General features: G+C 40.1%; 1 protein-coding gene across 11 annotated transcripts in view; it reads right to left on the bottom strand.

Moving 5' to 3' along the window:
- Positions 1-15,771, bottom strand: part of PRKCA (protein kinase C alpha) — a 306,310-nt gene that overhangs the window by 112,671 nt on the left and 177,868 nt on the right. For 10 of the 11 annotated variants that reach the window (XM_053298397.1, XM_053298399.1, XM_053298401.1 and 7 more), the window contains exons 4-5: positions 5,299-5,410; positions 1,265-1,393 (exon numbers count right to left, since the gene is read on the bottom strand). In XM_053298397.1, coding sequence (XP_053154372.1) covers positions 1,265-1,393; positions 5,299-5,410 — 241 coding nt within the window. Of the gene's footprint in view, positions 1-1,264; positions 1,394-3,914; positions 4,062-5,298; positions 5,411-15,771 lie in introns of those variants that run through there. The other variant, XM_053298408.1, reaches the window with a different exon arrangement.

Here is a 15,771-nt window from a genome sequence, read left to right as displayed (position 1 = left end):
AAGCCCCTCGGGACGGCAGCGTTCCTCCCTGCCGTCCCGTTGCCCCCGTCGGCCGGAAGTGGCCGGAAGTCCTGTTCGCGCGTGCGCCCGTCGTGCGCGCGCACGGCCATACGCGCGCGCATGACGGGCGCACGCGCAAACGGGACTTCCGGCCACTTCCGGCCGACGGGGGCAACGGGACGGCAGGGAGGAACGCTGCCGTCCCGAGGGGCTTCTAATTCCGAGAGCGCCGGCAGGGGAAATGCGGCGGGGGGGGGTGAGTACACTCTCCCCCGCCCTTAAAGCCCTACCCCCGCCGGCGCCGAAACGCCGAATCGCCCCCACCACCCGAAACGTTTCGGCGGCCTTTTCAATGGCCGCCGAAATGTTTCGGGCTCAAGCCTAGTGGATAGGGCCAGTTACTCTCCCCCTGCTAAATAAAGAGAATCACCACGGTAAAAGGTGCCTCTTTGCCCAGTTAGCAGGGGTGTATATGTATTAGAGTTGCTATGTACACAAACTATGGTTCCTTCTATAGCTCCACATTTCTTCCCATTTTCAACCCAAGCCTTCATTCTATTCCCTGATATAGACCAGAAAATTGTTTTACAGAAAATGTATACAATATGCACAGGAGATACTGGGGCAAAAATCAACCTGGCCTAAGCCAGCTTTGAAATTGAGGTTCAAAAAGGTAGCATCACAGACACAAAATCTTTTAAGAATACTATGGTCTTAATAAAACAATATAATCAGAAGGATTAATTAAAAAACAAATGTAAAATGCCAAACTATCTCTGGGGGCAGGGAGCAAACAGCTTTTCATGTGGAAAGGCAGCCTAGAAATAAAACAAAAATACATATTTATACTATATTTGATATGTTGCCTACAAGAACATTTGGCCTCAGTCCAAATCACCACTGATTAGCAGATAGAGTGGCAGTAGGAAAACAGCTGACTCTGATGGTGTGTGGTATGGAATCCTATATTGTGTGTTAAGAATTCTGAAGACTTGATTTTCCTTTGTATTTTAACAATTAGTTTGAAGTTCTGACTCCATGAAAAATATATTTCAAATTTACAAGTAAAATGTTCTCATGATGTTTCTTACAGCCAAAATTATCTGTGTGCCTTGCAGCTTAGTGGCTAGAAAAGTACATGTTAAACTTTCTACGTCAGCCTATGCATTATCTTAATCCAGTATGGAATTGTTGTGATGGAACCTATAAAATGCAAATGAGCAAACATGAAATGAGGCTTGCCATTTCTAAGCAGCTTTCTTACCCGTGACTTCCAGCTTTTCACCATTAACTTCAGCCTTCAAATAGATCCTCCCTCTTTTTTCTGTATGATCCATTCCACAAAGACTTGGGACATTAATCACACACTGCTTGTGAACGTTCATATCACATGCTGCAAATCAGAAAAGAAGCAATTTAGCATTCTATGTTACAAAGAAATGGTGATGACTGGAAGCTCAAAATTCCAAGTACATTGATTTACACAGCCACTATGCATGCACAAGTCCATCAACATTGCCACTGTGCATGTGTGGCTGACATCCTGACTATTTTATTTATTACATTTATATCTCACTCTGCCTCCAAGGAGCCCAGAGCGATGTACATGGTTATGTTTGTCCTCACAACAGCCCTGTGAGGTAGGTTAGACTGAGAGATATGCGATTGGCCCAGAGTCACCTAGTGAACTTCATGGCTGAATGGGGATTTCCACGCCTAGTTCAACATGCTAACCACTGCACCACACATGCATGCTCCTAACATGAACTTGCATGCAGTGTTTGCCCCACTGCTTCCAAAATGCCGGCACTCTTGTGCAAGAGCACAAATAATTTCAGAGCTCTCCCTGTACTTCAGAAGTGCCGTTAAAGTGGAAACACATCAGTGTGGTTCCACTTTAACACAGTGCTTCAGGAGTACAGGGAGAATTCTGAAAACATTTTTGCTGTGGTGTATGAGTGTCCACACTTTGGAAGTGCAGGGACTAGCACAGTGTGTGAGCTGACATTAGACGAATGCATGCAGTATTATTATTATTATTTCATTTTTATATCCTGCTCTTCCTCCAAGGAGCCCAGAGCGGTGTACTACATACTTATTTTTCTCCTCACAACAAGCCTGTGAAGTAGGTTAGGCTAAGAGAGAAGTGACTGGCCAAGAGTCACCCAGCAAGTATCATGGCTGAATGGGGATTTGAACTCGTGTCTCCGCAGTCCTAGTCCAGTACTCTGACCACTACACCACGCTGGCGTATCAGCCACTGATCTCTTGCTTTAGGTGGTTATGGGAAACTTCTAAGCCCAAAGTCCATAGGATCCAAGCTACAGTGCTTTGTGCTGAAATGGAGACATTATCCACACTTGCATATTTTCTCCTGCAGGACAAAAAACAGTTTGGGATGGAGATTTTGACTAAAGAAACTGCTGGAAAGGTGTTCCCCTCTCCTTCACTGTCACTTGTTGCCTTGATGCCTTAGAAGCTTGTTCGTTTTGGTTAATGAACAGAAGACACTGAGAGAGAAAAATATACAGGATTACAGAAGATGTGTCTTGACCCAACAGGAAAGCCACTAGTAGTGTCAAAAGCAGCAAGAGCACCTGCAGCATTTCTACACAAAATGGCTACTATTCCCCTCAATAATACAGCTTACAAAATGTTGTCTAAACATGATGATTTTCCTAGCTTGACTGAATAAATGGTAGGAGACAAATATTATACTGAATTTATTGAAGGCTTAGAGCACAGGTGACCCACTCACACATATCAGGATCTGTCAGAGGCATTTTATCTAGCCCTGGTGGCCATACTGTATTTGAATCAGAGTTTGTAAACAGGTTTCCTTCAAGTGCAACTGTGTTTGAAGAAAAATGTCTCAGATGGTCCCAGGTGGATTTTTCTAAAAGCTGGATACGCCCCATGAGACCTAAGAGTGTGAATCATGTGGCTGATGCCCTGGACTTCCAGAACAGACAGCTATAGAGGTGCATGGATATTTGGGTAATCATTTGTGTCAGAAGATGGGCTGACTGAACCTTGTACTGATTGCCAACATGAGCAAATATAAGGAACTATAAAGAAGCACAGTCAAGACTCCCCGCTAGGAATACCTTGGATGAGAGCCTCTCGCTCATCCTACCTAAGAAATCACTTCACTTGCCTGTCTTTGGTCTTCATAAGGCTTCTAAGGAATCCCCAAATAGCTTGTAAACCATCTAATTAGTCATATGTGAAAGTTTACTATTTTTAAAATGACTGAGGGGGAGTGCAACTCAATGCACATTGAAAGGAATAAACGCTTTTGTTCTTTCTGACAATAGCTGCTTTCATCATCTTTTTGTTGTAATTACTAACTTTGAATCCCTAGAATGGGTAGTTGGTTAATATTTACCAAGAACTGGACTCACAGCCATAGGTTATGAGGCATAAAAATTATATTCGAGCCCAAAGCCCAAGCATCGTAACAACTAACTCAGAGGATGTATTCACAACAAAGGGGAATTGCTTGAGAATTTCTCACGGTATCTGAAGATAGGTTCGAAAGCTATTTGATTCACAGACAGCCTAACGAATAAAACCTGATCCAGGTTTTACGGCCCTGCAAGCAATTCCATGACTTCTTTAAGAAACATAACAGAATCTTCCAGTATATAAAAACCACTGGCCCTTTTGACAAATAGAAGATTTGACACAGTCTTCATGACCCTCCTTGAACAAGGCTAGAAATCAAACTTCTCTGGCTAAATGAGAAGCAAACAGGGAAGCGATTTTCCAGGTTGAGGGAGAACATAGGACTCCAGACCTGCAAGCCTGACTAAATAATTCAAGAACTTTGGAAAATTTAGACAATATTCTATCTGAAGAGACAAATCTATCATGACATGCCGTCTAGACCTTCAATGTCTGACCCTACTAACCTTCCCATCAAAAGAAGAGTTGGGATTCCCTCTGAGATATCAAAGACTGATTACCCTCCGAAGGTATAAGAACTGAGCAATATTTGCCTGCTTTTGAACAATGGAAGTAGTAGTAGGCGCTGGGTGGGTTGCTTCCTTCCCCTTGCCCTGTTACAGAAGAAACAAGGGCTTTAGACAAAATGGTGCAATGGAATTCTGTTTCTGGGGAGGTAAGTGTTGGGGCTGGTGGCCCGGAGACAGCCAAATGGGGAATCAAGCAGGGAACTGTCATATGAGTAGCTCAGCCTGCACCTAAGCTGCAGCTTTTCAGGTCCGGACTAGTTCCATATGTGACTCTTCACAACACTGGGATGCTATCCTTTCTGAAACCTGCAGTGGTGGCTATGCAATGAAACAGATCAACCCAGCAGTTCCCTCTGCTTGCAAGCTGTCATAGGGTGGAAAGATTAAGGGACCTAGGTCACAGTGCCAAAGTCTGCAGTTTAAGATCCCTGGTGCCTTGCTATGGTAAGCTTCGCCCATGTTTACATCTTTCCCTACAGAACGTATAACATCTAAAACTATTCCTGTTTGGGGGTTTAATAGTTTCCCACTAGTGATTGGCTTCAAGTGTCATTTGAAATGCTTGGGATGGCTGAAGCCCTGCTTCCCAGTCATGGATGGTGCTGCTACTTCTGGCCTGGGCCATGCACCTCTCTTGTGTATCCAGCCAAAGCATTCCATTTATAGTAATACAACAAAGTGAGCCTGTTCTCCCTTAGCTTGGCAACAGGAGCCAGTGAGAAGGACAGACTGTGCACTTTTAGCAGACAGAATGATGGTTGCTGTGGTCTTCAAATCGGGGAATGTTTTGTAAAGAGTTTGCTCTCTCCTTCATAAGCAGAGGCTAATTTAAAAAAGTACAAGTGGGCAGTGCTTCTCCAGGAAAGGATGTGAGAAACTGGTTCCTGACTCCCATATAATGAGAAAGGTCATGTCATGATATAATACTGTACTGCCTGTGATCAGAGAATGTCAGGTTCAGAAGCAATCAAGATGGGACAATGGTCAGACAGACAGTACAGAAGCACTGTAAGACCACAAATTGTACTTTTTAAAATGGCTTTTACCATAATGTTCCAGACCAATGGCTGATTGGATATGATAGTTCTTTCTTCCAGTAAGGTTCCATTAACATATTGCTATAGCAAAATCCACACTGGAGAAGGCTCTGTTTCATTTACACTCTTATGCTAGAAGTGTTCAAATTTTAATTTCAAAAGGTCAGCTGTGCCTGTAATTAACAAAAATTGAAACAATATTTTCCTGTCACAAAGAAGATCATTGCCTAATGGTTTCATTAATTTTTTAAGAAGTCTAATAGCATGAGAAAAAACTTACTTACTGTCACATTTCATCCCTTGGTGTAAAAGTCCATAAAGCAATGATCCACAATGGTCACAAAAGGTTGGGCTTCCATACGTATGAATTTTGAACTTGTGCTTGCTTCTGGGATCCTTAAACAACAACAACAAAAAGGTAGAAACAGGATGTCAATTCGTATTTAACAAATTCTTTATATAGCACTGAAAAGGTCAACATATACCTCATCTGTTTCTAAAGTAGGTTTAAATCTGTTCCTAAAGTAAATTTATATAACACACATATGAAAATAGCTGCCAGTTCCTCACCTTCCCCCAACTGACTCAAAACAGAGTATTCTATAATAAAATAAAGTTTAGATTCTGTCAATTTTTATATTTTGTTTACATTTTTTTTTTTTTAAAGACAAATAGCTATAGAAAAAGCTTGGCTCATGCATGGTTCCATTCCAGGTTTGTAGCTGTATGTGACACAGCTGCACAGGGCAAGATTGCAGAATATGGCTCCCAAAGTGGCTCCTGACATTTTAACACTGGCAATGCAAACCCTCTTTCTGGATGTCTGCAATGCCATCATTGAACTGGACAGCATTCATGAGCCAGCGTATTATGTAGAATTGTTGCCATGTGGTTCAATTTCAACTGGCCACCCATGTGTTTGGCTGCACATATAGCCTGCACTTTTCGTTTTCCAAGAGGAAAATTCATATTGTGCTTTATCAGGAGTTTTAAAATTGTGTGTGTGTGTGTGTGTGTGTGTGTGTGTGTGTGTGTGTGTGTGTGAGAGAGAGAGAGAGAGAGAGAGAGAGAGAGAGAGAGAGAGAGAGATATCTTCTTTACTTTCTATTGGAAAATGCTTGTGGTGTTTTACTTTACTTCATATTAGTGAGATATTCTTGATTGTTGCAGTCTCCTTCCTTTGCTCAGCATTTAGACTTGTCATAGAAAGGCATTCTAGAACAAATAATGCAACTTCAGCCCATCAGCTGCCAGCTCCCTTCCAGTTGGTAGAGGGAGGGAAAGCAAAGGAGAGTCCTCTTGAGACCAATTTCCACTCAACTCCTAATGTAGGGTCCAGACTGCAAAACTTCAGTTGGCAGAAAGGAAGGAAGATCCACTGAGGTCCCTGTCATTAGCCAACTTATACAAGTGCATTGTATAGTAGTAGTGCTAGTCATAGTAGTGTTAGCAATGTACAAACAGAGGAGAGAAGAAAATAGTCAGGAAAAGAAGTCAGATCTGGCAGCTTTCTGTAGGCCTGGTCAATAAAGAGAAATTTAAAACCAAGGACTCACCCCACTTGGCAGCAAGATGCATCTCAATAGGAAAATATTCCTTTTAAAATATTTGTATTAAGATTATATTTAATTGTTGATGACTGTTCTGTTCAAGTATTATGAAAGAATCAAACATACAGGAGTGGGTTCAGTAGAACCACGCTTGCCAGAAAAGGTCATGAATTTCAGCTTCATAAAATTAAGAGGAAGAAATTCATTATGCAAAACAAAAACTAAAATGTTTTAACAATTTTACTAAAAAGAATGCTTCTAAAACAATTACATAATATAATTCCAAAGTAAGTATAATATTATCATATGAACGCAAAAGCCAAATACTGTATAATATTTGATCCTTGATATCAAAGATATTTTGTATGTCAGGTATAGAGCATTACTAGACACAATGGTGCCTCCTTTTTGCCTACTTTGACTTAAGATTTTGATAATATTTAAAATTACAGACAAATGAGCTTCCAAAAGGGCAGACTTATTAGTCTATAGCATCAAAAGAACAGAAATGTCTGTAGGCCTTAAATGCTACTATATGGTGCCATGAGCTTTGATAGGCAAGAATGTACTTCATCAGCCGCAAGATAAGCACAGCATATTATAGTTAATGACTTGGTTAAGGCCCAGTTCAAATGATTCTTCATGCAATAGGAAAATGACAAACATATTTTGTAGCCTCTGGCATCAAACCTATCCAGGCTCAGCTCTGTAAACTGGGGCGGCCAGGAGGTAGTTCAGATCTACTTGTAAATTTCTGAATGATTTGAGGTAGCATTTTCCATGCTACTAGCAGTGGTAATTATTATTATTATTATTTAAGATCTCCAAAACATTAATATCCAGAATGGGGAAATGTCTAAAATACCTACATGTCCCTCTAGAGGGAGGCAAAACGACATATAGAAAAGTCTAATCAGAACAATTATTTTTACATGTATGTCTGCCTAGGTGAATCATTTGTTCGCTAGGAGGTAAGAGCCACCACCATTTGTCATCACACACTTTTAAATGTTCATTTCTATCCACCTTTCTATCCAGCAGGCCCACGAGATGTTAAAACTTCAACAATTCAAGATGTTAAAACTTCAACAAAATACAAATAATTTTTTTGTTTAGAAGAAAAGCATCAAATAGTTGTTTTGTAGCCTATGGCAGCAGGCATATCAAAGTTCACATGTGTAAGGTGGGTAGGCAGAAGATAGATCAGATCTACACATACATTTTTAGATGATCTGAAGTTGATCTGCAAGGGCTTTTGACTCAACAATAGCAACAAAAAAGCTTTCCCCTCACTAAATTAGGCTGCTGTTGAAACAAGGAAAGCTGCTTGGAGGAAATTCCAGAGTGGATTTTTCTGGGAAACAACTGCGGGTATTGATACTGAAAACAAATTTCTGGGCTGAGCATGCTCACTGGCACCCTGTTCCTTATTTTGATGTTCAGTGCCTTAAGTCTTTATTTTTTACTTAGCTTGGTTAGTGGACCTCAGGTTCTAGTAAAACACAAAGTAGATCCTGCAAGTCTGAAGTCTGTCCAGCCCTGCTATGAGCAATACAACAAGCAAGCTTTTTCATTCCACAATTTTCTGTAATTGCTCATTTTCGTGTCAGCACATCAGATCCCTGGAAAACTCTCAGACAAAGAAGAAACAGCTACATTTGAAGACTTGACTCTTTAAATCTTTCATTCCCCTGAGTCAGGACTGGGGGGTGCAGGGGCCGGGGAGACCTTCAGCTGAAAATGCACATACCACCATGCCACCATAATTTGATGTATACCTAAATAAATTCTTAAGCCCTTTTAGACAAGCAATGAAGATAGCAGAAATCCTTTGCTCATGGCCTCTTAATATCTTTTTTATTTGTATTAAAACAAAGCTTATTGGTTCCTTAATAATTATTCCGGTTGCGCTACTTATGTCATCTCAATGGGCAGCATCCACAGTTGTTCATGACTAAGCACCATTGAAATCAAGAAGATGGCTTGTCATGAGTCTCATTAATTTTAGTGGGACCTGGGCATGACTAATTTAGTTTGGATGATGACCAACATCTTGAAAACTTACTCTGAGTTTGCAGTGGGAGACTGGAGTGCTAAACCAAGTCAACCTATAAGTGAAAAAGAGCACAGAATGGATACAGACATAGCTATTCAGGATGCCTATGCCTGGACCAGACTTCTCTCAAAGTACAGAAAGAAGCATCTGACAGGAGACTGATAGTCCCAGTCCAAGGGCATTTAACCACTTTAATCCACCTTCAGTTGTCCATATCAGTTTGCACTAGTCTCAGAAGTTTAGCAGAATACAGTGTTGAGATATTTTTAACCAATTCCTGTCACCTCTAAGATTTCTTCAGCGGATGGAAATCCTAAGTTAGGAAAATATTGTAGCTTGCACCAGCAAAGGAAGCAACTAGCCATTTCTTTTTCAAAGAAGTTACAGCACAGAACTATTCATTAGGAGGTAAACAGCTATAACAATATAGCCCTATTGAAATATCACTGAAAAACATTAGCGGCTATGTGGCGACACATTTCTACTGCTAATTTGATTTTCTAATAGCGTCAACAGCAATCTGAAGATGTAGGAAAGACTAGTTGATGACTGTACTTGCCAAAGAATAATTTGATGGCAAGGTCAAGCTGTCTTCTGAAAGGTAACAGTGATTTATTCTCTAATTATGACTTCCTAAAGCAGAGCAGAAAAGTAAACAGAAAAGCATTTTTCCATACTAAAACCACCAATTGTTTTAAATAACAGGACTAACTTAAAATAAGGAATCTAATTGCACCATCTTTCAAGCAACAGTATCCCTCAGTGTTGATACTTTTCTGGCCCAGGAAACAGCAGCAACTCAAACACCAAGGCAGCTTATAGGCAAGCAGAAACACAACAGCTCTACAGACATTTCCAGAATTGCCTGAAAGATCTATGGATTGTGCCAAGATGCCAGATGCCGCCACAGAAAAAAGTAACTTCTACAGCATGACATATGGGTCTTATGACAGTCATTCAAAAGCATAGATGGAAGAAAAGCAATACAGCTACTGTAATAACAGCCTTATCCTGACTCAGTGAGGCTGTTCTCACATGCAGCCTAATCTAGGCTAGGGAAGCCCAACCTGGGTTAGGCTGCATGTGAGGACTGCCCAGATCGGGCTTGATCCCAGCGGGGCAGGACCACGTAGTCTGGCTTTTTAGCCCGGCCGGCCGTTAGCCAAGGTCAAGGGAGTGAGGACTCCCTTAATCTCGGCTTGCTGCTTGTGTGCAAGCTCAGGCTGCTTCCTGCCCAGCTACACACAGAGACGGATGCCTAGAGCACCCCATCTCCTGGGGGAATCCCACAATGCACTGAATGTGCAGATCATCTGGGAGTGCATTCTGGGGGAGAAGGTGAGTTTAACCAGCCCTCCCCCTACCCTGCTACCCACCGATGTGAACGTCCTCAATATGTGCTTTCCAAAAAAACAAAACAAAAAAGAGACAGCACAGAACAGTGAAGGAAAAACCATAGCAGGGGAGATGCAAGGCAGGGATGTGCAGAATGTTTCATTGTTGAAATGTTTGAACTCGAAATGGGCAGTTTCAAGCTCCGAACAGAACAACCTTTAAATAAACCTTTAAATAAAGGTTTCAAGCTCTGAGCAGAACAACCCTGTTTCATCAAAACATTTTGACATTTCGAGCACCATTTTGGAGGCCTGTTTTTCCCTTGCTAATAGGTTTTCTGGCACTGACTTCCAATTGGTTTGTGATCCCCTTGCTTCTTGGTTGGCTTGTTATCATACAAATCAAGTGTTGTCATGGGCAACTGTTCGCCCATTGGCTGGTGGAGTGAGGGAATAACACAAAAGGAGGAAGTTTCAAAATGTATTCTAAGGGAATGGGAAGCAGAAAGAGTCCTTATAGTGTGCCTCTGTTGAAGAAGAGGATACATCAAGAGAGGAGAAAGATAGCTTTGATTTTGTGAGGGTTTTTTCCTTCTTGGCACTGATAATAATATGCTGTGCTATTGCCACTATAATTATCTGGTTTTGCTGGATCTCAGGTTGACAAAGGCAGAACTTGGGTGCCTTCCTTCCTTGAGTTGTGTGGGTGTGGGTTTTCTTTTGGTGAAATAGTATTGTGGTGAGAAATGGACAGTGGCAGGTGTGTGTGTGTGTGTGTGTGTGTGTGTGTGTGTGTGTGTGTGTGTAATATTTCTTGGTGACTGCTGTGATGAGCTTCTTGTCTGGCCTTGAAAGTAACTTGTGCTTCACTCACTTCTCTGCAATCTGAATGGCAATATCTACTCAGTCAAAATGTAGCTGAAGTTGCTGTAGTTGAGCTTATGGCTATGATTGCTGCTAAGAGTGCTACTGTGGCAGCTTACAATGCTAGGGATGTGCATAAGTCATAATTGTGTGAGAGACAGCAACCTGCTCTAGGGCTCCATTGCATAGCAGAGGCTCTGCTAATGTTGTTTCCCTCCCCCACCTCAATGTCAGAAGATGGTGATAAGAGATAGTGGCTGTTGTGCTTGTTTTTTATTTATTCAATTTTTGTTAGAATGTGTTGGCTGTCTTTGCATTTTGTATTTTTAAGCAGCCTTGAGAATTTTCACATGGAAAGCCAGATTATTAATATTGTAATTAATTAATCAAACATTTACTGCATTAGAGCTTTGCTCTTTGGAGGCTAATTGAAAATTCTGCTCATCAGTTACTGTGATTTGTATGACAAATTGTTTGTCTAGTCCAATATCGGAAACAATGGTCCCATCAATGCTACCCAATGCTCTGTGTTAGAATACTTTCCTTCTGAGAATCAGCCTGTTCAATAAGGCTACAAAGTTGTGAAAAAAAACTGTTATTGTCCTACAGTTAATTTTGATGACCAATTTATTTTACTCTGTGTACAGTGAAAACCTGTGCAAGTAGGATGTTTGAAGGAATCTAATGCAAAATGGATGCTATGGCCACCATGTTTTCTGTAAGTCTGGAATTTCAGAAGACATACAAAGATTTCTGTCCAGTATCTGGGGAAGAGGTGGCAGAATGCTGCGTGGGAAGTTGATGTTTCAGTGCTTGGATTCCATAGTTATCACGTTAAGTAGGTCTGGCTATAATTAAATACTTGGTTTTTAAAAGCCATATGTAACTTGACATACAAACCAAAACACAACTCTTTAGAATTCAAATAATATCCATGACCCCAAATAACTGGTCGGGCAGGCAGTGTGGGGGAGCCTTTTAGCCTGGCAGCGATCAAGGCTCCTTTAAGGCTGGCTAAATGCCAGGTTAAAAAGTTGGACTACTGTGTTCTGCAATAGCCAGGAGTGGAGAACTCTTGGTGCTCCAGACGACACAAGCAGCCTGGCTACCCTTGTGTCGTGTGAATAGCCTCATATATTTTCACTTTTATATAAAGACTATAATGACTAATGGTAGTATACAATATCCTACTAACACCACAGTGAATTTCTACCGGCATTCGGTAAAGACTTTTAATTAAGGCAGAGACAAACACATTTCAAGGTGCACTTACTAGACTGCTAAGGAAGAACATGTTTTATGTTGTACTGTTAAGTTCATAGTTTACATTAATTAATGCTATGACTTGTAACATAAAAAGCAAGATAGTCAATGAGTTTTCTAGGTTTGATTGCTGCCTGCTCTTAATGTCCTTTTTTGCAGATTGAGCTGGCAAACGCAAAAAGAGCCAGCACCCACAGGGGTATCTCATTTCCTAATTACAATATGGGCTGTTAAATTTGGAATACCCTTAGTATTTACTAATGTAACTATGTTTTTGTACATTTTTAAGATGAATATGCTGCAATTTAATTAGAGGCAATATATAAACAAGGATCCTGTGAGAAGTTGACAGCAATTGTTGTGAGTAAATGAGGACCAAGGAGGACATGAATGGGTCTAAGATCAAATTTGATGTTAAAAAACCTAAAATGTGGAGGGCATAGTAATCAGATATTTTTCTTTGTCAACATTACTAATCCAAAGACAACACCATGATGCTTTTCAACAATTTCTAAACCCTCCTGAATTTCTAAAGCTTTCTAGCTGTTAAACATCCAAATCTGGGATCTGTATTCATTAGTCATCTTGGATGAGAGAGAAAATCCTTATGGGGTTATCAAAATAAAAGCTTTTTCTTGGCTTGAGAAATAATGCTCAGCTATGAAACAGCAATTTCTTAGCACTTCATCAATTAAACACTGAAAAGGTGGAGTCAACAGTGATTACTTCAATAAGAGTCATCGAAAATTACTCTTTGAAGGTATAATTATTATTTTACATAAAATAATGGAAGTACATAGTGAGCTATCACAACATATGCTCATAACAGCAGTTCTTGTTGTCTGTCCCCTTTTTTCCTGCTGAAGCAAGACCTTGTATTATTCAAGAAAAAATGGACAAGATCCAATGTGAATTTTCCATTTGCTCCTTTTAGTTTATACCCTCTCTCACTGCCTATATTGCCCTTTACGTTTCCTTTTTCATACCACACATCTGCAAACTGGAACTTCTTTCCATCTTCAATTCAAAATATACTCTGTCAATCTCATATTGTTCTTGCTTAATTTGTTTTTGTCACTCAAAACTTTCCTCTAAACCCTAACCCTTAACATGGATCCCCAACTTTTATTTTTTTAAAATAGCTAAGCTCTAACCCTTGTAGAAGTAGAGTTAAGGAGCCAAATGTGTAGTAAGTATTTTTCAAGTGTTTGGATTCTTTGGAGTATAATAAATTTTCCTCATATTGAATCCCTATGAGGATTCATTGCACACCTTCATTTCCTCTTTTCATTTTGACTGTCATTGGACAGTGCCAACTGTCAACTGCCATGTGTCAACTACAGACACACCCCACCTGCAAGGCAGTGAGTACTCAGTTTATTTTTTGGAAGACTGACGTGTTTAGATTCTTTAGTGTCTAATAACTTTTCCTCATAATGAATCCCTATGAGGATTCATTATATGCCTTCATTTCTTCTATTCATTTTGACTGTCAGTGCCAACTGTCAACTTCCATGTGTCAACTACTCCACACCACCCGCACACACACTGGGGTACTCAGTTTAATTTTTTTGGAATTTTTGAAGTGTCTAGATTCTTTGGTGTCTTCATTACACACCTTCATTTCTTCTGTTCATTTTGACCCCACTGTTTTGCGGGTGGGGAATTAGTAGCATCCCATCTGCCAACTACCCCCCAGACCACAAACCACTGGGTACTCAGTTTATATTTTATGATTTTTTGGGGGGGTTAGATTCTTTGGTGTGTAATTTATCCTCATAGGGCTAAGAGTCTAAACACTTGAAAAGAGTCTAAACACTTGGGGGGGGGAAATCCTAGAACATAAACTGAGCAGTACCCCCACTGCCTTGCAGGTGGGGTAGGGAAATAGGGTTGGCACATGGCAGTTGACAGTTGGCACTGTCCACTGACAGGCAAATTTAATAGAAGAAATGAGGATGTGTAATGAATCCTCATAGGGATTCATTGAGGAAAGGTTATTATACACCAAAGAATCCAAACACTTGAAAAATAGTGACCACACATTTTGCTCCTTAACTCCACTTCTACAAGGACTAGAGCTTAGCTTATTTAAAAAAATGAACGCTGAGAATCTGAGGGAATTAATAGGAGGAATCCAAATCTCAAATCGATTCAAATTTAATCTGGCGGTATTCGATTTGGACCCAAATCTAGACAATGGACCACAGGAGCAATTTGTTCTGTCTCCAAATCGGCTAGATTCAGCTACAAATTGATTTGTACCCGAGTTGATTCACACATCCCTACTATACAGCCCTAGTTATTGTAGTTTGTTCAGCTCCTCTAACTTTGCTGGACCTTCTGCAATTCTTTAGTCATTTCTCAAAACACATTAAAGCTTTTCTATGCAACCATAAAGGACAGATTTCCAGAAGGGTAAATTTGTGCACCTAATACTAAATTCCAAACTTAGGGTTATCCGCACACCTAAGTATATTTCAATGTAGAAGAGCAGGACCTAAGTTACAGAAACAAATAATCATGAAATATACACTTGCTTTATGGTCTTGATTAATCATGCACAGTGCAATTGTTTGTGAATTCACAAACACCACAACTTTTTTCTACTAGCCATTTGAGTAGCTGTTTAGAAAAGTCTTAATACCACCTAATTTTAAACCACCTAGTTTCAGTGTGAAACTATGATCCAGGGCACAGACATATTAATGCAACAGCTGCACACAATTTAAAGCTGCAACTAAATTATCATTTACCAAAGATAGAAACCACAAACTTAGAAAGAGAATGAGAACAGCATTAAGCTGCATTTTTTCATGTAGCAGTTCATGTCCTCTAATACTGAAAGTTTTTAAAAGCCTGGTTTTGATCTTGTCTCCACTGAGATTATGAATGATGATCATGAAGCAAGTTAACAAACAAAAACATCTAAAAACTGCACCCATTCTCACACTTAGCAGATAATTTGGTCCTATGCAACATTTTTTTATTTCAAAGCATCCAGCACTTTCTGACACATATCTCAGCAACACGGAAACCACTTCCCCCATGGCGAGCCATCCCTTTTTTCTTCCATGGAAACCACCCTTCAAGTTGAAAATAGTGTTTTTATTTATTCATTAATGCATTTGTATCCCTTCAATACACACATATACTACGTCTCAGTATATTTAAAAAACAACAACCATAGAACTACAACACAATAATTGAACATGTTAAACCAATGTGACCAACGATATGATATTGCAACAGCCACTTGGGAAGTTTGTGTCCACTGTAGTATGTATTCACAAGAATAATGTTTTGAAAACACAAAAGTTAGGATTTGTGAACTGTTGATTTTCCCTTGTGATTCATGTCATGATTTAATGCGGCACCTTTTACCCAAGAGAGACACCATGATACATTCCACTCTGGAGAACCTTTCAGTCTTCAGATTTAGCTTTTAGAACGATGCAAGGAGCTGCAATAGGAAGGGAGGCTGGTGCTCCATACAAGTCCTTTGGAATCCCAGCTCATTCATAACTTAACCATCAATCATTAGCTTACATTTTGTCTATGCTAATTCTTAAATAATGATATGTCAGAGTAATAGATGCCATGGATGCCTTTCCTTTCCTTATTTCAAAGAAGCCCATGCTAAGAAAAATGTCCCCATGTCTAATATTCTAATATGTAGGTCAACTGATT

The sequence above is a fragment of the Hemicordylus capensis genome, chromosome 2, assembly GCF_027244095.1.
Source record: "Hemicordylus capensis ecotype Gifberg chromosome 2, rHemCap1.1.pri, whole genome shotgun sequence".
NCBI classification, from domain to species: domain Eukaryota; kingdom Metazoa; phylum Chordata; class Lepidosauria; order Squamata; family Cordylidae; genus Hemicordylus; species Hemicordylus capensis.
Note: the sequence above shows the minus strand (reverse complement) of the source record. Positions and strands in the feature narration are given on the sequence as shown.